The sequence below is a fragment of the Syngnathus acus genome, chromosome 24, assembly GCF_901709675.1.
Source record: "Syngnathus acus chromosome 24, fSynAcu1.2, whole genome shotgun sequence".
Lineage (NCBI taxonomy): Eukaryota > Metazoa > Chordata > Actinopteri > Syngnathiformes > Syngnathidae > Syngnathus > Syngnathus acus.
In genome coordinates, this window is record NC_051108.1 from 1012331 (window position 1) to 1037080 (window position 24750).

General features: G+C 48.7%; 3 protein-coding genes across 4 annotated transcripts; 2 read left to right on the top strand and 1 right to left on the bottom strand.

The window, feature by feature from the left end:
• Positions 1–13: 13 nt before the first annotated feature.
• On the bottom strand, positions 14–4746 carry tdrd15 (tudor domain containing 15). The gene is made up of 3 exons (XM_037244049.1): positions 4673–4746; positions 395–4524; positions 14–326 (listed from the first exon to the last, which is right to left on the bottom strand). The coding sequence occupies exons 1-3, from the start codon at positions 4702–4704 to the stop codon at positions 235–237; spliced, it is 4254 nt and encodes a 1417-aa protein (XP_037099944.1). The 5' UTR covers positions 4705–4746; the 3' UTR covers positions 14–234.
• A 1776-nt stretch (positions 4747–6522) lies between these two features.
• rfx6 (regulatory factor X, 6) lies at positions 6523–12293 on the top strand. The gene is given in 19 exon segments (XM_037245105.1): positions 6523–6685; positions 6972–7134; positions 7205–7328; positions 7418–7479; positions 7580–7657; positions 7730–7757; positions 7884–7991; positions 8054–8131; positions 8188–8301; positions 8374–8423; positions 8495–8654; positions 8735–8879; positions 8941–9050; positions 9141–9258; positions 9693–9815; positions 9880–10086; positions 10189–10429; positions 10506–10834; positions 10936–12293. Coding segments are annotated over 19 exon segments (2817 nt in total). The 5' UTR covers positions 6523–6534; the 3' UTR covers positions 11364–12293.
• Positions 12294–22615: 10322 nt separating this feature from the next.
• vgll2a (vestigial-like family member 2a) lies at positions 22616–24616 on the top strand. Of its 2 annotated transcripts, XM_037245058.1 has the most exons (5): positions 22616–22822; positions 23611–23833; positions 23890–24366; positions 24426–24468; positions 24504–24616. In XM_037245058.1, coding segments are annotated over exons 1-5 (831 nt in total). In that variant the 5' UTR covers positions 22616–22735; the 3' UTR covers positions 24505–24616. The 2 variants fall into 2 exon arrangements, with proteins under 2 accessions (XP_037100953.1, XP_037100954.1); XM_037245059.1 differs by lacking the exon at positions 24504–24616 and having other exon boundaries at positions 24426–24469.
• The last annotated feature ends 134 nt before the right edge of the window (positions 24617–24750 follow it).

A 24750-nucleotide genomic window follows, 5' to 3' on the forward strand; every position in this document is an offset into this window, starting at 1 on the left:
GTACAAACAAAGTGACCTCACGTCAAAATGGAAATACTAGTTTTGAAGAGAACCCAAAGTGTAGCTTCATGAATCCAAAATCCAACCAAGATTGTGAAGGCCTTCAACTTTGAACAACCAACTAAACGTTCATCTTCTTGTCACTGCAGAAAACCTGAGCCAGAGGAGACTAAATCTCCAAACAGAACATTTTGAATTCTTTTCTTACATTGTCTCATTTCCTGCTTGGCAGCTTCACCACAACCTTCCGCTGGGTCCTGATTGGCTGCTTCGGATTCTTGCAGGTGTTGGATCTCCGTTGTCGCTGTTGACTCCGCTACTGAAACCTGAACACGTCCCAAAAAAGAAAGTGAGACTTTCTTATTTTTGGGGGGAACTAGAGACGGCGGTTTACCTTCTGCCACCAACGTTTGGGCGAGGTCGACGCCGTCCACCACAATGTCCACAGCCCAGCGTGTATCGGACAGAAGTTCTCGAAAGAGCACCTTCAGGTTGCGGTTCGCGATCTTCTGCAGGTAGATGTTGGCCTGCTCACTCCAGTGGCCGTCTTCTCCGCCGGGCCTCGCCCCCCTCAGGACGCAAGGATAGACCACTTTGGGAAGCTTGAGAAGGTCTTCCGGGATGATCCTCAAGTCTTGTCCAGCAAAACGGTTAGAGAGGCCGCGGTCCACCAGGTTCACGACCCCGCCGGACGGGCCGTCGGCGCGGACAACTTCAGCGCGGCACCACTTGTCCAGGTCTGATCTGAACAAGCAGCCGGCGCCGGGTGTGAGGCTACATTTGGGAAGAAGGGCTAAGTCTGACCCGGAGAGGCGCTCCGACAGGATGGTCACTTTGTTCACCACGGCCATCGAGTCCTTCAGAACCACGTAGAACTCGGACGGGGTCGTCGCTGAGCCGATGAACCCCGAGTACTCTTTGTTGAGCGAGACTGGGGCGAAGACCAGCTTGTGATGTAGACTGGACTCTGGCAGAAGTTCTTGATTGTGGCTTTCAGGCGGCGGCGGCGGAAGAAACCGTTTCTGGTTTTTCCGCAGCAACCGAGCCAGGAAGAGAAGGTCCACTTTAATTTTGGCACCGGACGTCCTCTTCTGTTTGAGCCTCGTTATGACGGGCCTCTTTCCATTTTTGGTTTTGAAGCTTTCAGACGAGCTCAGGTTTGTATCCTTCACGCACGTCTCAAATGTTCCTTGTTGATTCTTGGTGACTTTCAGGACAGCTTGATCTCGGAGCTTCGCCTTTTCCTCCATTGCAGGAGGCTCCGGGACTTTCGACGTTTCTTCCTCCTTGAGTATGTCCATCTCCACTTGCCAGCAAGTTCCCCGTTTTCGGACAAAGTGAACCATGAGAGGTTTCCCCACGACGGCGTCGGTGAAGACGTCGTCGTCGTAAAGGCCGGAGTCCGCCAGGCAACATGGGATGGCGAATGGCGGCGGCAAAAGAAATTTTCCGGGCAAGGCGTAGATCTTCTTCTCCTCAACCACCGCGCTGTTTCCGTAGTCCAGGAAGTCCACCTTGGAACCGGAGCGGTCATTGTGGGCCCCCACGACGGCGCGGTAGAGAGCGCCGTCCTCGTGGTAGCGCGCCAGGACGAGGTCGCCGCGCCGCAGCAAGACGGCGGCCTTCAAGGAAGACTCGCTCATGGTGTTGATGTCTTCTACCATTTTCAAGATGGCCGCTTCGTCTTGGGAGAGCTGCAGGAAGAAGTGACGGAGCGAGTCGACGTGCGAGACGTAACAGAGCGAGCGGGAACCTTCTTTCTCCTTCCTGTCTGGCAAATGGCCAACTTGAGGATTTTGAACTTTGACTAGGTGTTGCGCTTGAGGTTTCAAAGTTTGGCTTTTGGACTCTCTTGTATTTTGGTGGTTTTTCTCAACGCTGATGTCAAGCACGGGCTGCTTATCAGTGGTTTGTTTCAAGCTGACAGTTGAGACGAGCTCTCCGACCTTCTGGTTGATGTCCAGGTCTCCGTCCAAGAGCCGCACGTCAAAAGAAGAATCCAGACACTTGGCCAGGATGAAGGCTCTCAGCCGCTTGTCGAGGAGCGCTTCCTCCAGCCATTCCTTGACCTCCGTGTTGACCTCCTTCCTGGATACGCAAGCCAGGTTGAACTTCAAGGCTTGGATGGGCGTGGACAACAAACAGCGGCAGTCTCTGGGAAGGGACACCACGTTGGCTTTCTCGGAGATGCCGCAATTGCCGTAATCCACAAAGAAGACGTTGAGATGGCGCGGAGACGGAGAGCTCAGAACCAGGGCCCGGTACCAATTTCCATCCAAGTATTTTGCTAAGCACCGTTTTGTCGGAGCATCTTGTGCACTGGCTGCCTTTGTTTTCTGGATTTGCGCTGAGATGTTCTCTTCAAGCTCCTGGATGGCTTGAGTGTTGCGGTGGAGTTGGCAGTAGATGTCGCACTCGTCGCTGATGTGAGTGACGTAAACGTCTTCCTGGTGCTCCGGCATTAAGTCGAAATGGGAGTAGATGAACTCCTCCTCCTCCTCTTCAGGAGGGTCTCGCTTCTCCAAGCTTTCCTGAATGGCTTTCTTTGTTGTCTCATCTTTCTGATGTTTCTCCGGAATGATTTTCCAGTAGTCTGCTTGTTCGGAAGCCACCATGAGCTCACCGACGCTCCGACCGCCATCGCCTTCCGCCTCGTGCAAATCGACGACGCACTTGCACGGTGTGATCTGGACCACGTGGACGAGCAGCGGCTTGCCCGATAGCGTCGCTCTGAAGAAGTCCAAGTTGAAACGGGTCCAAACGTCGTCCACGGGCATCACGTTGACCAGAGTGCAACACAGAGCAAAGGCGGGAATGGAGGCGAGCGCCTCCGGGATCTTCTTGATTACAGTACCGGGAACTTTCTCGACGTTGCCAAAGTCAATGAAGAGAACTTCGGCGCCGTGCTGGAGCTTGCCGGTGACCACGGCCCTGTAGAATTGCATGTCGGCCTCGTAGAGCGCGCAGCAGAGCGCTCCGAGCTCCGGGTTGAGCAGAACGTCGTCTTCCAGCTTCATGCCAGCAAAGTGATGGGCTATTTTGCTCATCATCTCCTGGAACTCGCCGTCTCGCTTTGTGGTCCGGATCCAAAAGTCGTTTGGATTCTGGGCGAACTCCAGGAAGGCCTCGAACACCGATCGCTCCTGTAGCTCCTCCCTTTTCAGAGTCTTAGCCAGCTCTCGGCCAACGATGCTCTCGTAGGACAGGTTTGCGTCCTGGGGGGACGGGCGAGGCTCCTCTTTTTTTGGATGAGGTCTGGTAACATCTTCTGCTGTGTGATTCTCCAGAGCATCAAGGAGCGTGATGGAGTAGAGGCGCCGCTCCTCGTCGAAAGTATCCACGAGCACATCCAAGACGGCCCCGAGCAAGCCGGCCTTGAGGAAACTCAACTGGCGACTGGCGAGCTCCTCGTCCTCAACCTTCAGAGAAGCCAGCGAGCACGGGAACGCCATGATGGCCGTCGAGTACAAATCGGGCGGCAAGCTGCGGACGTCCTCCACTTTGACCAACTCGGCGAATCCGAAATCCACAAACAGGACTTGCGCCTGCGAGTTCATGGGGAGGAACTGAACCGAGCCTCGGTACCATTTCCCGTTTTTGCTTTTGGCCGAGCAGAGGAGACCGACGTTGGCTTGAGTCTTCTGCTGCTGGCTTTGGCCGTCATTGACTGCGGCCAGCTTCTTGGACATGAGCCAAAGATCGGACTCCTTACTCACCATCTGACAATAAAAGAGACCCGGGTTGACAGCGGCCGTCAGTCGGACTCGAGCACGGGTGCCGGAGCTCATCCTGGGCCCGCAAGAAGGCAGGATCTGCTCGTAGACCTTCAACGCGCACGACTCGTAGCCAAAGACGCGGTCGCTCCGCCCGCTGAGCAGCAGGTCCGGAATCGGATTGATGTTTTGCTTGAGCGGCACCTCGGTGAGCAACTCCACCAAGAGAAGAAAGGTGTCCTTGTCAACGTGCTTGCCGAAGCCTTGCCTGACCAGCTCGTCGTTGATGTCGGGAACGTCCAGCAGGAGAACTCGATGAGGCAAGACGGCTTGGATGTAGCCCGTGACGTTCTTCCCGATCAGGCTGGAGAGGAAGTCCACCACGCCGGACGAATGGCACGACCCGCCATGTAGCAGCACGTTAGCGAGGAAGCCACAGACAATTTTTGCACGTCGGTTGAACAAATCCTTGGAGCACGAAGATATGTGGGCCGCGTCCACACTCAAGACGTTGCCGTGGTCAATGAGGAAGATGTCCGACACGCCGCCTTTGCGCCCCTGAAACCTTCCTCTGTACCACTGGGCCGTCCTGGCGTCTTCCACCAGGCAAAACTCACCGATGTCCACGTTAGCTTTGGTCTTGGGCGTGTTTTGGATTTCCCGCTGAAGGGTTTTGTAGTCCAACTCGTCTAGGGTCCGGTACTGGCCCTGGAAGTGGATTAGGGTCGCTTCGGGGTTCCAATCCAAATGGGATAATTTAAGGTCTACTGTCATAAGGGCACACGGTCCAGATGGACTGGAATCCTGGGACCTGGACACAAACAATTCGATTTTGTACACCTATAATCTCAAGACAAGAACGAATTAACTGCATTGTGAGTGTGATCCAGGAAGACGTTTGGCGGAATATGTAGCGGCCCAAATTGATTGATTATTTATATACAATTTCTTTTCTTAACCTGGGATGTTGCGCGTTCAACAACGAGTGCATGGCTGCTGATTCGGGGATGCTCGTCTCCCAAAGACAACCTGTTAGGAAAAGAAAGAAAGAATCATTCAGTTGCAAAAATCTGAGCTTCAAAGCAAGATGAATTGATGAGCATGCCACTGAGCAAAGAGCAGACCTTTGCCAAGGCCAAACAATCAACACTTCATTGTACACATTTATTGACTTCAATCTCCTCGGAACGTCATTCAAACACTATCTTTGTGAAGAAAACGAAATGTTTACCAAGAGTGAAATTAAAAATTCCTAACATTTCAACAAAATAACCCTAGAGGCTATTAATTAAGGTGGACCTTTCTCAACGGTTGAAAAGTAGCCACCTTATTCTTACGCTATTTGAGCCTTTCCATGAAATAGTCGTGTGACCTCTGGTAAAGCAAAACCAGCTTTTTGTTTACATGGAATCTGTGCAAGTCACTCCTACTACCAACAGTGTAATAAGTTCTCAAGCCATGCAAAATAGTTTTCAATGCAAAGTGAGCTTAAAGTTGCGTAGAAAAGGGTGTGGATTTATTTTTTCGTCAAATAAACCACTTTGTTCAATTAAATCCACGTAACAAAAAGCAAAACTCTAAACGGAAGTCTGTTACCGGAAGTCACGCGCATTCTCAAGCATAACGTGGGTAGCAGCAAACCTAGTTAGCCACAATGCTAATTTGACGTTAAGATGAAGTTGCATGACCCGGTGCCTTTTGGCATGAAATTCCCTTCGACCGTTTAATGCGTACAACTTAATCATTTCGTCGTGGTTTGTGTCAGTATTCTTACTCTTTAAGAGGCCATCATGGGCAAAATTGACAGTTGTAAACTCGCTAAAGCGTAACAGACAACGAGCGGATCGCGACCAAGCGCCGCAAGCGAAACCCGCCACCCGATTGGCCGACTAATAATATTTGGGTTATTACGTTGAACCAATCAGATGTCAGTTTGATGATTCATTACCGGGTTAGGCCCTTCAACAAGCTGACCTCCATTTACAAGCACAATCAGGTAATTTGATCCCTCTTCGGATGTTTGTTTTCACGGTTTTTTATCTAAATAGTTTTTGTTAATAATCTGCTCTTTTACACATTGCTATTTATTATGTGTCAAGAATTACGTAGTTCCTTTCTATGACCTTTCAGGTCAATTCTTTTTCTATTTTTCCATTTGAGTGTAGACGAAATACATGCACTTCATTTATTTGTGGTAATTAAACATATCTCTAACAAAGTGTATCTGATGTTAAGCATTACATTTTATGATTGCAGTCTAATCCGGGTCATACCAAAGACGATAAAAATGGGGATGGGTTCAATGCAGAGGACAAATTTCACCACACCCAGATGTGTGTGTGACGATCATTGGGACTTTAACTTTAATATTCTCATCAAGATGTCACGCATTCACCTACAAGTTCTGGTAAATGTTTCTCTCAGGACTTTGGCCTGGCGAGGCCGCTTAGAGGACCTTATTGTCACGGTGTGGAAGATATAAATACAAAAATATAAGAGTGTGGACGCAGCTGATTGGAGGTTGTGTGGGGGTGCTGATGGTGCTGGATGGACAGATGGATGAGTCCCCTGCCCCCCTTCCTGTTAATGATTAAGAAGTTCTTCTGTAAATATGATGTGCGCATGTACTGGGCCTGCTTGCTCACCTTCTCACACCACAGCACGACGCCTCCTCGGCCTTCCTCTTCCTCCTGACAAAAGATGCACCGGCTGCTTCTACTCCGCTTCAGCCCTTCTTAGGAACCAAATGAGCAGTAGCTTCTTCTACTTATTGTTTTTGTTTTAAACAAAAATCCAAATGTCCCCTGTGCATGGTGTGACTATGGCGATGAAACGCAGTCGGGAGACTTCGGCTGCTGACGGGCTTTCACCTCTTCACGCTTTCAACCAAACTTTGCGTGGTTCACAATCACAAGTGGACGCAGCCTTCCATGGAAACTTTCACCAGGACGATGAGTCTGCCATCAAATCAGGTAAGAAAAAATCAAATACATTTAATTATTCACATTGCATTGCGGGTCAAACCAATGAGAATGTGTTATTTGTACATATACAGTAGATCCATTCTCTACAATTTTGCTGTTATGTGGAGTCTAACTTGTCATGGTCTCTGATATTGGATTTGTCTGGAAAAAGAAATGACGCCGATCAGCCACCATGTGGTGCTAAAAACACTGTCCCAGTGTATTTTCCCAGTTATGAGGTTGGAAATTGGGCCAGAACTTGTGCAAGATGCTTCAACATGAATCATTTCCACAGAGGCTGAGGACAGCAATGAAATGGCGTCCTCAGAAGAAGACCAGGATGTGGACCAGGACCAGAACGAGGAATCGAGTGCCAAAGCGAGTTTGGCCTCCCCCAGGAAAAGCATCAACAAGATGAGTAAAGACAAGAAGAAGCAGACGCAGCTCACGTTGCAGTGGTGAGCGCCAATGTTGCTTAGGAAGCATCAGCGTTGTGAGGATGTTGACTGTTGTGGCGCCACCTACCAGGCTGGAGGAGAACTACATTGTGTGCGAGGGTGTGTGTCTCCCTCGCTTCATCCTCTACGCTCACTATCTGGACTTCTGCAGGAAAGCCAAACTGGAGCCTGCCTGTGCTGCCACCTTTGGAAAAGTACTTTTTGTTTACCTTCCAGAATGTGTCAGTTCTGACGATGGTGTCATCCAACCGTTTTTTTGTTTTTGTTTTTTTGACCCAATCAGACCATCCGACAGAAGTTCCCTCTCCTCACCACAAGAAGACTAGGAACCAGGGGACATTCCAAGTAAGCGGCGCTTTTGCGACCTTGCTATTTTTCAGTCATTATTTTGATGTCCAAACTACAATCGTTGTTTTTAGTTATTGATCTGGGTGCTACATGACAGGTATCATTACTACGGCATCGGCATCAAAGAGAGCAGTGCTTACTATCACTCCGTTTATTCCGGGAAAGGTTTGACCAGGTATTTCCCTTACACTCACTGATTTCATGTGACACACACTATTTCATTTTTATTTATTTTTTTTCTTGGCAGATTTTCCGGAAGCAAGATGAAGAATGAGGTAGCGGCTTCTATTTTATTTATTTTTTTAAATGGAGCATAAGCTTCAACTTCATCACACACTGATGAGTGAGGTTTATTTTGAATAACAGTCACGGAATGATGCCGACATGGATGTTGCGTGCAGGGAGGCTTCACCCGGAAATACTCCCTCAGCTCCAAAACAGGAACTCTGCTGCCGGAATTCCCCAGCGCTCAGCATCTTATTCTGAGGAGCAACATCTCCAGGGAAAAGGTTGTTAAGAGAAGACAAAGTTGTTGGCTAAGCCCCCTCGTGACATGTTGATGTGTTTCCAGGTTGACACGCTGATCATGATGTACAAAACTCACTGCCAGTGCATCCTGGACAACGCCATCAACGTCAACTTTGGCGAGGTGACGCCCTCGGCGCGGCGAGCGCTCTGACGCGGCTGATGCGTCTTCTCTTCCAGATCCAGAACTTCCTGCTGCACTTCTGGCAGGGCATGCCCGAGCACCTGCTGCCGCTGCTGGACAATCCCCCCCTAGTGGACATCTTGTGCGTGTGTGACTCCATTTTGTACAAGGTGAGCCGCCGGAGCCCCTACATTCTAATTTCATGAAACGTTTTGTTATTCTTTTTTTGTGTATGTGCTCAGGTTTTAACTGATGTCCTCATTCCCGCCACAATGCAAGAGATGCCCGAAAGGTTTGCTTAGCAACACCTGCACCGCGATGGCGTCATGTCTCGTCGCTAATGGCATCTTTGACGTTTGTCAGCCTGCTAGCGGACATCCGCAGCTTTGCCAAGCACTGGGAACTGTGGCTGGCCTCCTCCCTGGACAACCTCCCTGGATGCCTCGCCGCCAAGAAGCTGCCCATCGCGCGCCGCTTCGTGTCCTCCCTCAAGCGGCAGACGTCCTTCTTGCACCTGGCGCAGGTGAGGGAGTGCGCATCCGCCACATCCAATATGGCGGCCGCATCACAGCAGTAAACATGTCCGCGTGCCGGTTTTGCCAGATCGCCCGTCCGGCGCTGTTTGACCAAAGCGTGGTGAGCAACATGGTGGCCGACATGGACAAGGTGGACCTGAACAGCATCAGCCTGCACTCGCTGCTCAGCATCAGCGCCAACGCCGACCAGCTGCACGACGCATACTCCGACTGTGAGTCGCCGCGTGACCGATCGAAACTTTGCCTTTGACGTCAACCGAGTGTTTCCCGCAGACGAGGCCATCGCCATCTTCCAGGAGCTGAAGGAGCTTCTGAGGAAGAACGCCACCGTGGAGTCCTTCGTGGAGTGGCTGGACACGGTGGTGGAGCACAAAGTCATAAAGGTCTTTGGGGTAACTCCACGTCAAGTTCCGTAAGGGCTCATTTTGGGGCGCCCTGACCTTGCTGCGTTTTTGATTTTGCCCTTTCGTCAGCCGGGCAAGCAGAGCGGCCGCTCGGTGAAGAAGCGAGCTCAGGACTTTTTGCTGCGCTGGAGCTTCTTTGGCGCCCGCGTGATGCACAACCTGACGCTCAACAACGCCGCCAGCTTCGGTGAGTTGAGCCCGCCGGGGCCGCTGGGGCCGGGCGCTATTAGACCTCCCGCTAATCATCCCGAGGCTACGTTTTGCGCTCCTCTTTACACAATGCGGCCGGCCGGTCGGCCGGCCATAAATAGTAATCATTAAACAGGCTTATCTCGGGATGGTGTGCTCGCTGTTCAAACATGCTATGCGAATAAACACGCACGTGCGCACGAACAGCTGACGTCCTGCTGGGCCAACAGTGCAAATCTGATCAGCGTGTAACATTATTTTAGTCAAGCTGTTTGGATTATTTCATATATTATTTTTATTTCATTTTACTTCATTTTTTTTTATTAATTTTATTTTTATTATTGGCTTGAATTCTTCCCGTGCATCCCTAAGTTGACTCCTCCCACCTCGCCAGTCTGCCGTTGAGTACGTAACTATGTGGACGATGTTCAGGTTCCTTCCATCTGATCCGGATGCTTTTGGACGAGTACATCCTGCTGGCGCTGGAAACCCAGTTCAACAATGACAAGGAGCACGACCTGCAGAACCTTCTGGACAAACACATGAAGAAAGAAGGTGGGCCGAGCTGGCGCCGGGCCGGCTTTGTTTGCATTAATGGACGACTTTTTCTTTCTCTCAGGAGCCAGCAAAGCCACCTTCTTGGCATCTCCCAGTTCCTGCTTCCTAGCCAATCGCAACAAAGGGGCGTCCGTCGACCAATCGGTGAAGAGCGAGGCCTCGAGACAGGAAGCCTCTGCGTCTCTGGCGGCCAATTGGCAGCGAAGGCTCGACTCGGGCACCGCCGCCGTCTTGCCGCTGTCGGATTCTGTCGGCTTCCCCGGTGCAGGTACATATGCGGGAAAAAGTGGAGGAAAAAAAAAAAGTCCTGAAAGTGGCCCCCAAGGCACATTTCAGCCAGCAACGTTCTCGAGCACTTTGTGGTTTGCAGGCGGTCCGGCCGACTTTTGCGCTTCTGTCATGACGCCGCCCACTTCTCCGCCGGCGCTGGTGCACAGAAACTCGGTCATCAACCAGGGGACCCGAGCCCCGACTTCTTCCTGCTCCTCTTTGTCGTCGTCCTCGTCCTACCTCTCGGCGCCGGGCAACATCTGCGCCGCCTTCCCGGAGACTTTGTACCCCTGCTCAGCCTACTTCCCTCCGACTGCATCCGCCTACCAGCCTGGACTCAGGTCAGCTTCAACTCTTTCTTTTTTTTGTACAGCGGCCCCTTCAGGTCGCCATATGACCATTCTATTTTGTGTTGAGGCCCGAGGCAGAGAGCACGTTCTCGTCTTCCGTCCCGACGTCCTCCTTAGCCTACCAGCTGTGTCGCTACCCGACCTTTGAGGACCAGCAGCCGCCCGCCAAAGACTTTTTCTACGGGGACGCCCATCATTTGTCCTCGTCCGCCGCGGGTCCCGCTTGCTACGGCTCCATATCGGACCCCGCGGTCGGCGATCCTGGTCTGGAGCTTCAGACGGCGGCAGCGGCGGCTCAGGTCCTGGATGCCGCCGATGGCATGGCCTTCGGACTCAGCCACTCCGCTGGCGCTGGTGGCGGCACAGGGCAAACGTATTCTGCTGCAGCTCCAAGTGGTAAGCGTAGCCGCAAACCACAGAAGTGCCGCTTTAAAAAATCCCAATATTATTGATTTTCTTTAAGCATACAAGAATAGAATTTTTTTTTTTTGCCCCAGATTACTACGGCAACGGCAGCTACCTGGAGGGCCAGCGGATGGCGCCAGCGATGGAGCAGCACGTGTCGGTCATCAGCGGCGTCAGCCCCCTCCTGCTGCTTCGCTCGCCGTTCTCGGACGTCCACGACCCGCTCAATATCCTCGACCGGCCCGGCAGGAAGAGCGGAACCTTCTTCAGCGACGTCCGCAGCGCGCCGGGTGAGTGAGCGAGCGAGCGAGCGAGCATCTCTCACTGGGCCAAGGACCAAGATATCCATCCCGCTAACCGTCTCACGTGTGCTCCTCTAGGGTCGGCCCCCTGCATGTACGCCGTGTCGGCCGCCGCGCAGTTCACCTCCCAGGACGCTTCCTTGTCTCAGCGGCGGGACCCAGTTTCTTCGCTGCCCCCCATCGACACAGTCTTTATGGGTGCCCCGGGCGTGCCGTGACACTGAGCTCGCCCACCATTCGGCAGTTAGTAAAAGAGATCTGATGACACTGCAAAAACTCCATTTGACTGCAATTGAATCTAGTCATATCAATAATTAATATACCTGATGTAAAATAAGCCTCAAATGAAAAATCAGGGAACCCAAATGACGCTCTTGATAAAAGACGTGGCGAGGCCGCCGCCGCCGCCGCCTCCTTATCTGCCGCCTCGGTGGCAGATGGCGACGCGTGTGCGTGCTACAGCGTGTTACACTGTCAAGTACTTTTAATTACACGGTCAATAATGGTGGCCCACAATTGGCCCGCTGCTCGTGTGAAAACAACAGAAGGCCCAAGGCAAACTTTGGGACAATGTTTAACCGCAAGCACCCCCCAGATGACCATGGCGTCATTTAGTACAAAAATGACTTGTGGGTTCAAAAAAATAGCAATGGAAAGAAGGCCCAGCAGAGGTTGTACTTTCTGAGACAGCTCAGGAAGTTCAACCTGTCACACGAGCTGCTGAAGACCTTCTACACTGCCATCATCCAATCTATCCTTTGCACATTCATCACTGTCTGGTTTGGATCGGCCACCAAACAAGACAAGCACAGACTGCAATGGACAATCAGGACTGCGGGAAAGATCATCGGGACCATCTATCCAAGATTTGTACCTGTCTAGGACCAGGAAACGTGCAAGTAACATCTCTACAGACTCTTCTCACCCAGGTCACAGTCTGTTTGAACTACTGCCCTCCAGATGGCGATACAGAGCGCTGTACGCCAAAACCAGCAGACACCGACCCAGCTTCTTCTCCCAGGATGTCGCTCTGATGAACTCACACCACTCATAGTCTCAGAGACATCACATCCTGCTCTTGCCACTTAAATGTTGTCAGTCACTTAAATGTTGTACAGAGGCTGAGATCAAGCGGAGTCAAATTCCTTGTTTGGCATGCACAAACTTGGCCAATAAAAGCTGATTGATTGATTGATTGATTGATTGATTGATTGATTGATTGATTGATTGATTGATTGATTGAAAACTTACTGAACACAAAAGCGCGTCTTTGACATCTTGCAGAAAGGACACGGCCACATCATGCATCCAACACTAGTTCTGATAATGAAGTAAAAACGCATAAAAGACAAATAAATGTCGCTCAAACTGTTGCTGCAACCAATCAGATTTTGAGTTGGCGACACCAACGCCCTCTAGAGGGCGTACGGAATCGTCAGCGTATTCACACGCTTGATTGGCTAGTCAGAGAGCTAGCGTACTAGCCAGCGCTAGCTAGCAAAGTGCATCTGTAGCGAGCTGCACAAGCAAACATATTGTTGTGTTGATTTAAGAGCTCTTTTTTCAACCCACAATGGTTGAACGAGGAGAAGAAATGGATTTGCTTGTATTAGCAAGGATGGAACTGAAACGCACGGATAATCTGCACAACAGGAAAGAAAGGAGGATGGATTTTGTGTACAAATAATCTGGATTTTTGGTGAGTAAAATGTTGCTATATTCCTAAATAATATTGCAATTTTATCAGGTTATTTTTTATGCTTTTTTTTCATGTGTGTCGCAGCTGTACCTGCAGTAGAAATTTTATAGCCATAAAATAGTTATTGAGGGTTGGATTGATTCAGACGGAGCACTACTGAAGGCCTAGGTGTGAAATGCACGGCCCGCCACTGGTTGTTTTGTTATTCGGGCCAATAAATGCAATTGCTACACAGACACCATGTCATTTGTGTCAACTACTTTTAGGGTTTCTAAGAATAGGGTTTCTAACTAGGGTTAGGGTTTCCGACCAGGGTTTCCAAGGAGTTTTGCCATTGCTAATTAGGGTTTCAAACTAGGGTTAGGGTTTCCGACTAGGGTTTTAAACCAAGCTTAGGGTTACAAACTAGGTTTTAAAGCTAGGTTTAAGGTTTCCAACGAGGCTTTCAAACTACTTTTAGGGTTTCTAAGATTAGGGTTTCTAACTAGGGTTTCAAACTAGGGTTAGGGTTTTCGACTAGGGTTTCCAAAGTTAGGGTTAGGGTTAGAATTAGGGTTGGGGTTAGTGTTTCTAACTAGGTTTTCAAAACTAGGGTTAGGGTTAGGGTTAGGGTTAGAGTTAGAGTTAGAGTTAGAGTTAGAGTTAGGGTTAGGGTTAGTTAGAGTTAGGGTTAGGGTTACGAACTAGGCTTTCAAAACTAGAGTTAGGGTTAGGGTTAGGGTTTTTAACTAGGCTTTCAAAACTAGGGTTAGGGTTTCCGACCAGGGTTTCCAAGGAGTTTTGCCATTGCTAATTAGGGTTTCAAACTAGGGTTAGGGTTTCCGACTAGGGTTTTAAACCAAGGTTAGGGTTACAAACTAGGTTTTAAAGCTAGGTTTAAGGTTTCCAACGAGGCTTTCAAACTACTTTTAGGGTTTCTAAGATTAGGGTTTCTAACTAGGCTTTCAAAACTAGGGTTAGGGTTTTCGACTAGGGTTTCCAAAGTTAGGGTTAGGGTTAGAATTAGGGTTGGGGTTAGTGTTTCTAACTAGGTTTTCAAAACTAGGGTTAGGGTTAGGGTTAGAGTTAGAGTTAGGGTTAGGGTTAGGGTTAGGGTTAGGGTTAGTTAGAGTTAGGGTTAGGGTTACGAACTAGGCTTTCAAAACTAGAGTTAGGGTTAGGGTTAGGGTTTTTAACTAGGCTTTCAAAACTAGGGTTAGGGTTTCCGACCAGGGTTTCCAAGGAGTTTTGCCATTGCTAATTAGGGTTTCAAACTAGGGTTAGGGTTTCCGACTAGGGTTTTAAACCAAGCTTAGGGTTACAAACTAGGTTTAAAGCTAGGTTTAAGGTTTCCAACGAGGCTTTCAAACTACTTTTAGGGTTTCTAAGATTAGGGTTTCTAACTAGGCTTTCAAAACTAGGGTTAGGGTTTTCGACTAGGGTTTCCAAAGTTAGGGTTAGGGTTAGAATTAGGGTTGGGGTTAGTGTTTCTAACTAGGTTTTCAAAACTAGGGTTAGGGTTAGAGTTAGAGTTAGAGTTAGAGTTAGGGTTAGGGTTAGGGTTAGGGTTAGTTAGAGTTAGGGTTAGGGTTAGGGTTACGAACTAGGCTTTCAAAACTAGAGTTAGGGTTAGGGTTAGGGTTTTTAACTAGGCTTTCAAAACTAGGGTTAGGGTTTCCGACCAGGGTTTCCAAGGAGTTTTGCCATTGCTAATTAGGGTTTCAAACTAGGGTTAGGGTTTCCGACTAGGGTTTTAAACCAAGCTTAGGGTTACAAACTAGGTTTTAAAGCTAGGTTTAAGGTTTCCAACGAGGCTTTCAAACTACTTTTAGGGTTTCTAAGATTAGGGTTTCTAACTAGGCTTTCAAAACTAGGGTTAGGGTTTTCGACTAGGGTTTCCAAAGTTAGGGTTAGGGTTAGAATTAGGGTTGGGGTTAGTGTTTCTAACTAGGTTTTCAAAACTAGGGTTAGGGTTAGAGTTAGAGTTAGAGTTAGGGTTAGGGTTAGTTAGAGTTAGGGTTAGGGTTAGGGTTACGAACTAGGCTTTCAAAACTAGAGTTAGGGTTAGGGTTAGGGTTTTTAACTAGGCTTTCAAAACTAGGGTTAGGGTTTCCGACCAGGGTTTCCAAGGAGTTTTGCCATTGCTAATTAGGTTTCAAACTAGGGTTAGGGTTTCCGACTAGGGTTTTTAAACCAAGCTTAGGGTTACAAACTAGGTTTTAAAGCTAGGTTTAAGGTTTCCAACGAGGCTTTCAAACTACTTTTAGGTTTCTAAGATTAGGGTTTCTAACTAGGCTTTCAAAACTAGGGTTAGGGTTTTCGACTAGGGTTTCCAAAGTTAGGGTTAGGGTTAGAATTATGGTTGGGGTTAGTGTTTCTAACTAGGTTTTCAAAACTAGGGTTAGGGTTAGGGTTAGAGTTAGAGTTAGAGTTAGGGTTAGGGTTAGGGTTAGGGTTAGGGTTAGGGTTAGTTAGAGTTAGGGTTAGGGTTACGAACTAGGCTTTCAAAACTAGAGTTAGGGTTAGGGTTAGGGTTTTTAACTAGGCTTTCAAAACTAGGGTTAGGGTTTCCGACCAGGGTTTCCAAGGAGTTTTGCCATTGCTAATTAGGGTTTCAAACTAGGGTTAGGGTTTCCGACTAGGGTTTTAAACCAAGCTTAGGGTTACAAACTAGGTTTTAAAGCTAGGTTTAAGGTTTCCAACGAGGCTTTCAAACTACTTTTAGGGTTTCTAAGATTAGGGTTTCTAACTAGGCTTTCAAAACTAGGGTTAGGGTTTTCGACTAGGGTTTCCAAAGTTAGGGTTAGGGTTAGAATTAGGGTTGGGGTTAGTGTTTCTAACTAGGTTTTCAAAACTAGGGTTAGGGTTAGGGTTAGAGTTAGAGTTAGGGTTAGGGTTAGTTAGGGTTAGGGTTAGGGTTACGAACTAGGCTTTCAAAACTAAAGTTAGGGTTAGGGTTAGGGTTTTTAACTAGGCTTTCAAAACTAGGGTTAGGGTTTCCGACTAGGGTTTCCAAGGAGTTTTGCCATCGCTAATTAGGGTTTCAAACTAGGCTCAGGGTTTCCGACTAGGGTTTAAACCAAGGTTAGGGTTTCAAACTAGGTTTTAAAGCTAGGGTTAGGGTTTCCAACGAGGGTTTAAAACTACTTTTAGGGTTTCTAAGATTGGGGTTTCTAACTAGGCTTTCAAAACTAGGGTTAGGGTTTTCGACTAGGGTTTCCAAATTAGGGTTAGGGTTAGGATTAGGGTTGGGGTTAGGGTTTCTAACTAGGCTTTCAAAACTAGAGTTAGGGTTAGGGTTAGAGTTAGAGTTAGGGTTACTAACTAGGCTTTCAAAACTAGGGTTAGGGTTAGGGTTTCTAACTAGGCTTTCAAAACTAGGGTTAGGGTTAGGGTTAGAGTTAGAGTTAAGGTTAGAGTTAGGGTTAGGGTTAGGGTTAGGGTTAGGGTTACGAACTAGGCTTTCAAAACTAGAGTTAGGGTTAGGGTTAGGGTTTCTAACAAGGCTTTCAAAACTAGGGTTAGGGTTTCCGACTAGGGTTTCCAAGGAGTTTTGCCATCGCTAATTAAGGTTTCAAACTAGGCTCAGGGTTTCCGACTAGGGTTTTAAACCAAGGTTAGGGTTTCAAACTAGGTTTTAAAGCTAGGGTTAGGGTTTCCAACGAGGGTTTAAAACTACTTTTAGGGTTTCTAAGATTGGGGTTTCTAACTAGGCTTCAAACTAGGGTTAGGGTTTTCGACTAGGGTTTCCAAAATTAGGGTTAGGATTAGGGTTGGGGTTAGGGTTTCTAACTAGGCTTTCAAAACTAGAGTTAGGGTTAGAGTTAGGGTTAGAGTTAGCGTTAGAGTTAGAGTTAGGGTTACTAACTAGGCTTTCAAAACTAGAGTTAGGGTTTCTAACTAGGCTTTCAAAACTAGGGTTAGGGTTAGAGTTAGAGTTAGAGTTAGGGTTAGAGTTAGGGTTAGAGTTAGGGTTAGGGTTACGAACTAGGCTTTCAAAACTAGAGTTAGGGTTAGGGTTTCTAACTAGGCTTTCAAAACTAGGGTTAGGGTTTCCGACTAGGGTTTCCAAGGAGTTTTGCCATCGCTAATTAGGGTTTCAAACTAGGCTCAGGGTTTCCGACTAGGGTTTTAAACCAAGGTTAGGGTTTCAAACTAGGTTTTAAAGCTAGGGTTAGGGTTTCCAACGAGGGTTTCAAACTACTTTTAGGGTTTCTAAGATTAGGGTTTCTAACTAGGCTTTCAAAACGAGGGTTAGGGTTTCCGACCAGGGCTTCCAAGGAGTTTTGCCATTGCTATTTAGGGTTTCAAACTAGGGTTAGGGTTTCCGACTAGAGTTTTAAACCAAGCTTAGGGTTACAAACTAGGTTTTAAAGCTAAGGTTAGGGTTTCCAATGAGGGTTTCAAACTACTTTTAGGGTTTCTAAGATTAGGGTTTCTAACTAGGCTTTCAAAACTAGGGTTAGGGTTTCCGACCAGAGTTTCCAAGGAGTTTTGCCATTGCTAATTAGGGTTTCAAGCTAGGGTTAGGGTTTCCGACGCGGGTATTAAATCAATGTTTTTATGGTTACAAACTAGGGGTGTAAATCGCGGGTTTTGTAACGATACGATATCATATCGATACAAAGAACCACGATACGATATTTGCCGATATCTTAAAGCCTGCTGTGATTCATTCACGATACATCACGATATAGTCGGGGTGTAAATCGCGGGTTTTGTAACGATACGATATCATATCGATACAAAGAACCACAATACGATATTTGCCGATATCTTAAAGCCTGCTGTGATTCATTCACGATACATCACGATATAGTGCTCTACGATCGATATAGAACAATATCCTGATTTATAACAATTCATAGGCAAAATCAACAAGGTACTGCAAACTCTTTATTTAGGAAATTACAAAGTGCTTCCAAACGAATGACTTGAAGCCCAAAGGGGAGCGAATTTCCTCGTCTTCTTGGACACTAGCCATAGCACCAGCCCAGGAGCCGCGTAGTTGTCGGCTCCCCTTTCACGTGCCTGCTCTGCTCACAACACAACACGCCGCGCACTGCTCCCAGAAAGAGGAAGCAAGCAACAATGAACTGGATTTCAAAATAAATGTCCGAGGTCAAAAACGGGCGATATAGATCGATGTTTACGTTTAGCATCGATGCCAACAAATCGTGGAGCATTATATCGATTAATCGATGTGTATCGATGATCGTTACAAACAACCCCTAGTCATAACATATGACCCCCCCCCCCCCCCCCCCCCCCGAACAACAACAAATGACCCCGCCCCCTAAAAAAGACCACACCCCCCAAAAAAAGGTGCCCTCTTTTTCAGAAACCCAAATCTGGTCACCCTACTTAACGTTGAACTAGGTTCTGGTTCAAAAAACGAAATCAGACAAATCACTTTATTCCAATTGGATTGGAGGCGGGGCATATTATGCAAATTTCTTATTTGGCCAGCAAAATTAGCGCTACAGCTAACAAATGCTACACCACTGTAGCGTTGACCTTTCAAAGTAAAATCGATGAACCTCTATGGAGTTTGCCGCCACGTGTCGCCGTGACACGTTCTCCGCCCGGACTCCACGTGTCAGACGCTTGGTCGGCGCAGTGCAACAATCCACAAAAGCATTCCCACGCCGCCATGAAGGCGGCAAAGTCTCAAGCAGGCTGCGGCATCACAAAGTTCTCAACGGCCTTGCGCGTAATTTCTTTAAACAAGCTTCTCGAGTGCGTCTTTTAACAAATTCTTGGCCGCCCGCCACAAAGCGCCGATGATTATTCAATAACAAGTGTTTTTATTGGAGTCGTGTCCTAGAAAGATGATTCTGAATGCATTTGAAAAGCGACAACATTCCCCGCCCGCCCGCCCGCACGGCCGCCATTGTGGCCCTCGTCCTTGTTGCTGTTTACTGTTCCATTGGCGCGCCCGTCGCCTTCACGCAAAAGCGCCTCTCCAGTTGGTTCACTTCTTCTGTTCCCCATTGAGGGACACAAAAGCTCTGCCTTGGCAAACAGCATAATGTTCCAAACAAGTCACGCAAAAAAAAAAAAATTAAAAATGTCAAGTGGTGTGAGTTGGGGAGTTACAGCGACCTGCCAAAATCAGCAATATATACAAACTATACTATTTTTTTATATAGTTTGACGCCTTCCACTTGTTAAACCTAGTTAAAAATACTTTAGAAAACATTCCTTGGTGCTTGTTTTCACTCTAGCTATTCAAAATGCTCGCTAACTTGCTAAAAAGAGACCAAGCGTGCTCGCTTCAGTTCCAAAAAACCACAAAGTTCTCGTTTGGGAATGGGTGTGATTATTTAAGAGGTTTACCTTATTTATTTTTAGGCTTTTTAATTGATCCGGTGAACCTTGTCAGGCGACGGAGATGAGATTGTCGTTTGCCGAGCCGACCCGGCCCGCTCGCCCGTCCACCTGCGCTTGAAGAAAGAAGCGCCTTGCACTTTCCTTCCTTTCTGCTTGTGGCTGACCTTCTATTGTGAGTTGCTTGGAGACTGGTCGCCCAACTCTCGTCCCTGGTCGTACCGTCTCCTCCCCCCTCCCCTCCCCATTTGGCTTACCCCCTTCACGGCGGGGCCCTCCTTTTATTCCGCTCGCATCTCAAACGCACGTTCGTTGTCTTGTCTTATTCATGCCGCCGCCGCCACCGCGGTTTTGGTGGTGTCGGGGTAACGGGCGACACACACACACACACACACACATGCGCACACACACACACACCTTTATTCAGAGCATTTTCATTGTCCAGCCTGGTTCATTCATGCACGTCTTTGGCCTTGAGATGGAACACGACGGCTCATGTGCTCCTCGGCGCATTTTTATCATTGAATCGGTCGCTGCCGTGTTTGTGCCCGCGTGACAATCGGCGCAAAACAAAATGGCGTATCGATCAGGCCTCACTCTGCAATTTTTTTCTATTTAATTAGGTTGTTTTTATTTGAAGGGGGGGTGGGGGAGAACTAACACAAGCGTTTTTGACTAGCGCTGCACCTGTGCCGCCGACACTGAATGCAAGCCACATGTCACTCACGCCAGCTCTTAACGAGCCAATTTATCCGGTAGCGGCGAGGTCCTTGGCGAGTCTTTTCATCGACGAGCTGAAGGAGGCATCCCGCTCGCCAAAGAAAGAGGCACACTGGCCAAAGGGACATCTGCCTGTCTGTCTGCCTGTCTGTCTGATTTCTTGACGCTTGTCCTCATTAGGGTGACTTTAGTATGCCTTGGAATTGTCGCCATATTTAATATGGCGGGTAAAAAAAAAAAGAGGCTGTTTTGCTGTAAGAATAAAAAATTACAAAAACAAGTCCCTCAGCTAACGTGATTGCTGTTAATTAAAACTCGCGTACGTAGATAATGAGCCTCGGCTAATGAAGCCCCCCCATCCCCCGCCTCACTCTCGGGGGGATTCAAGGTGACCGCGACGTCCGCAGAGGCCGGAATGTTCATCAAGCGCTTTTCATCCCCGGCGACCGAGCGCTTTTCCCCGCAAGCGGGACGGCGTGGTGTCCCAGGCGAGCGCCGGGCAACGAGAATGCGCCTTTTGCTTTCATCCATTCACGGGAGGATCATTTATAGAAAAATCATCAGATGCGGGAAAGCAAATCAGCGCTGCTGGCTAATTAGCATCTTTCGGTGGCCCGTTGTTTTCCTTCAGTCCACTTTCGGCCATCTTTGGTCTTCTCTTTGTTCGTCTTCTCTTGGTCCCCACTGTCCCAGTCTGGTATCATTCGGAGCCGTCCGTATTTCAAACCTAGAGTTGCCCTCCATTTTGTTTTATTAATTTACAAAGCCTTTCAATTCTGTTTGGATAAAAATGAAGAGAAATATGTGCAGAGAAGAAGAAAAAGGGCAAATGGAACACAAAAGGTCAGCCAGGGTCTTCTTTTTTTTTTTCCAAAGCAAGCGTGCCGTCATTTAATTAAAACAAAAATGACTGGGCGGCTTTATAATGTCGACACTTGCCGAGCTCACAAAGAGTCAAGTTTTCGCTCTGCGGCAGTCAGAAAAGGAAGGTCAAAGTCGATTGAGGACTTTTTTTTTTTTCGTCTTGTTGTTACTTTCCCATTTAATTGTGGCCTCAGCTCAAGCGTATTATGGTGCGGCGCCAGCACAAGGGCAAAAGCGCTCGCAATATCCACTTTGCAATTTTCTTATTCACGCCTTATCAAAGAGCAGCATTTCCACCAGAAAGGATTCAGGGTCTGCCCGCACGTTTTTTTTTTTTGGTACCACACGTGGCGAAAATCCCGACGGCAATCAAGAATTCCGAAATACAAAGGACTGATTGGCCGATTTGTTTTCATGTAAATTCCACAAAAGAAGCTGAAATCTCGTTTGTCCCCTTTGGCCTCGTTCAGTCCTCGTTGCTTCCGTTTGACCTTTGGCCTTTTACCCCCTTTGGCCGCATTTGTCCATTTTTTGTCACCTTTTTGTACCTTTGCCCCCCATGAGTCCTCTTTTGCTCTTCTTTGGCTCTTTTGGCCTGCTGTGTCCCCCCATCAGATCTATTTTGGGCCCCCTCAGTCCCTCTAAATTCACTTTGGTCCATTTGGACCACCTCTGGTCCCCCTTTTGGCCCCTTTCAGTCCCTCTTTATCCTTGTTTGGGTTCTGCTGCTGCTGCTGCTGCTTCTGTTGTGGCTGTTGACAGCTCCAGCTGTCTCCTCCTTTGCATGGTCCACACACACACACACACACACACACACACACACACACACACACACACACACACATGCAAAGTGTACAGCTTATAATGTAGCAACATAGTTGAGTGCAATTATCGCTTACAAGGAAGTAAGATGACTCAATAAAATGCCGTCAATGCTATTCAAGTTGTGTGCGTGTGTTCAATTAGATCCGTTAATGACTATTTCCTGTCGTATGCCAAGCGAGCTGGGCTCAAACAAACATGGCAAGAGGCATGCCAGGCATCCTCCGGCCTTAACGAGCGTCACGACGGCGTGACGAGCGCACGCCCGCCCGCTATGCCCGCTATGCCGTTAAGAATCTGGACAATCTTTGCCCGCCGCACTGATGAACGCTGCCAGCCAACATCGCTTAGAGGGAAATGAAGATCATGGCTAAGAGTGGCATTTTTCGTTTTTTTGACACGTGATATGACGGCGGAGGGACAAAAGTATTGGGACGCTTAAGAAATATGTTCTTGCCCTTGAATTCAAAACCAAAAGGGAGGGGGGTGGCATGCTAAACTGAAATGGTGATTCTCTGCTTTTCTTCTTTGTCTGGCAAAATGCGTTTTCAGTCTCCACACCTGAGAGTGCACGCACACACCCAAAGACACGAATGGCCGTCCTTGGCAGGGATGCGCTCGCTGATGGGCCTTTGCTAAATGGACGGTCACGGTCAACGCGTGAAAAAATAATAATAAATGAGGCGACAATCTGTCCATTTGGTGGAAGAATCATATCAGATTTTTCTGTCTAGCCATTAAGTCAAATGTGTCTCTGTCCGTCTGTCCATCTGTTCATCCTTAAAATCCTTTCAGGTCTGACTTATCAAATGTGTCCAGACTCAGTGCGGTTCTAAAATCTTGTCGGATCAGTCGAAGTTCCTTCTGTCTGTCGTGGCTCTCCCTTCTTCGGACTCGGACGGCCATTGTGAGCGAGCCCGCAAGCGCAGCGAGGTGGAGCCGGCCGGGCCTGCCATTGGAGGGCGGATCCCCGCTCGCTTTGTGGGCTGGGTCTCGGGTCCTGGAGGGGGGCTGGGCTCCGGGGTGGGTGTGAGTTAAGTGTGGCCGCCACCGCTTAGTTTGCTGAAGGACTGGAGAAGGAGAAGAAGAGGCGGTGGCAGCGGCGGCTCTCGAGCAGCTCCTTGAGCGCGCTTCAATGACCCCCGCCCGGCGTGGCGACCCGCTGACACCTCCGCCATGAGCTGCTTGGACGTGATGTACCAGGTGCTCGCTGCGCAGCCCTACTTCAGCCCCTACACGCCCTCCCACCACCAACACCACCAGGTATGCACACACACACACACACACGCCACAACTCGACTTTCACAACAAATTGTTTGATTCCAAAACTTGCTCAACAACTGCAAAATGCAAAAAAAATTACTTCACTGAAATTTGTTTTTCTTAGGCGCGATGAAAGAAATTAAAAATGATTGCATTTTTTTTTTTAAAACATGTTTGGCTTTTCCTGAAAAGTAAATTGTATTAAAATTTCATTTTTCATTTTTTATTATTTTGGAAGAGCGACCGGTCAAATCACATCTTAACAGGATGTTTGATATTTCCCCTCCAAAAAATCATTTAGTCTCACTCAATGTTGCTCACATTCAACCGGCGGCGGTTCATCTTTCATTTTTGCATTTTTGAATTAGTGGAGGTGGATGGGATCACTTTTTCATTTTTAATTGATATCAAAATGCCTTTAGTCTCTTTTGCGGTACGCTGGCGTCCGTCCAGTCTTCATCAACCAATTAATTAAGTCTTGAAAAATAATAAAGGGAAACGCCGCAACATCTGAAAGCGGCTTTTGGATTTTGACATAACGACTTTGAAGATTCTCATGAATGCTTCTAATTGATTTCATCAAAATAACAAACAGCTTGCTTCATTTTTTAAATTGTAATTTAAGATCAAATGTACAATCAACTTTTTTAATTAAAATATGTCAAATGGCACTTTTTCTATTCCTCTCCTTTATCTGACAGATTTTGGACCTTTTTTGTGTGTGTGTAAGGTTTGAATTGTAATTCAAGAAAAAAAGGGTTGGCTTGCTCTCTTATTTGTGATGGCAGAAGCTGACCTTGGACTCCAAAATGGACGGGCGTCCCCCCGCTGCCCCCACCATCAAGGAGGAGGACAAGGAGCTGCCCCCGGGGGCCGAGTACCTGAGCTCCCGCTGCGTCCTCTTCACCTATTTCCACGGCGACATCAGCGCCGTCGTCGACCAACACTTTAGCCGTGCGCTCAGCCACGCCTCCTCCTTGTACCCCCCCGGGGGCCACAAGACCCTCAAAGGTATGTGCTTGTAAAAAAATCCAAACAAAGTGAGCAAAACGCGCTTGTCCTTTCAGACGCCTCGTTCCCGATGAGCCAGCGAAATTTCCCGCCGTCTTTCTGGAATAGTTCCTATCAGTCGTCTGCGCCGTCCTCGCTGGCGAGCGCTCTGTCGGCCCCCCACTCGGACCTGGCCTTCTCCGGGGGCGACCCGTACGCGCTCCACGGCCACCTGCACCAGCCCGGACCCCCTGACGCCTGGCACCCGTCCCACCCGCATCACCCCTACTCGTTCGGCGGCGGCGGCCTCGGCACGCAGGGCTCACCGTACCCGCGGCCCGCCGTGCACGAGGTGTACGGCGCCGCCTTCGATCCGCGCTACGGCTCGCTGCTGGTGCCCTCCGTCAGGTCGCACCACCGCCTGGCGGCCAGCGGAGGCTCGGCGGCGCACGCCGGCGCCTTGCCGTGCGACCTGGCCGGCGGGAAAGGCGAGTCGGTGGCCTGGAGCGGGACTTTCTCCGCTGTTGGAGAGATTGGACTCAACGTGGACGCAGGTGAGGGAGGCACTTTTGAAATGGCGGCGACGGTTTTGATGCTTTGACTGTCCTCGCAGGTCTGCAGACGCAGGACAAGAGCAAGGACTTGTACTGGTTCTAGACGCTTTGGCAAGAATAGCACACCTGACTGGGCCGACGGCGCCAAAGCAAAGACTTGTTCCGCTTCCAGACGCTTTCCGCCTTCATTTCGCTTCTTCACTCTGACGGACAAATTGAAGCTGTACTTTGTGATGTCACCGTGACGGCGCTTTCAGCACAAAGCGGGCGGGCGGGCGGGCGGGATCTCAGGTGGGAAAGGTCGCGGCCCTTTACTCACTGACAAGCTTTCCGCCGGTCCTGGAACGCAAAGGGGTCGGGTAGGCTTTGGGGAGGGTGGCGCTC

Excerpts from the sequence above, each read along its gene's own strand:
- tdrd15 (XM_037244049.1), bottom strand. The coding sequence starts at position 4,704 with ATGCACTCGTTGTTGAACGCGCAACATCCCAG. Across the intron at positions 4,525-4,672 it reads TTGAACGCGCAACATCCCAG|GTCCCAGGATTCCAGTCCAT; the intron begins GTTAAGAAAAGA and ends GTTTGTGTCCAG. Across the intron at positions 327-394 it reads CCAAACGTTGGTGGCAGAAG|GTTTCAGTAGCGGAGTCAAC; the intron begins GTAAACCGCCGT and ends GGACGTGTTCAG.
- vgll2a (XM_037245058.1), top strand. The coding sequence starts at position 22,736 with ATGAGCTGCTTGGACGTGATGTACCAGGTGCTCGCTGCGCAGCCCTAC. Across the intron at positions 22,823-23,610 it reads CCCACCACCAACACCACCAG|AAGCTGACCTTGGACTCCAA; the intron begins GTATGCACACAC and ends TTGTGATGGCAG. Across the intron at positions 24,367-24,425 it reads TGGACTCAACGTGGACGCAG|GTCTGCAGACGCAGGACAAG; the intron begins GTGAGGGAGGCA and ends CTGTCCTCGCAG.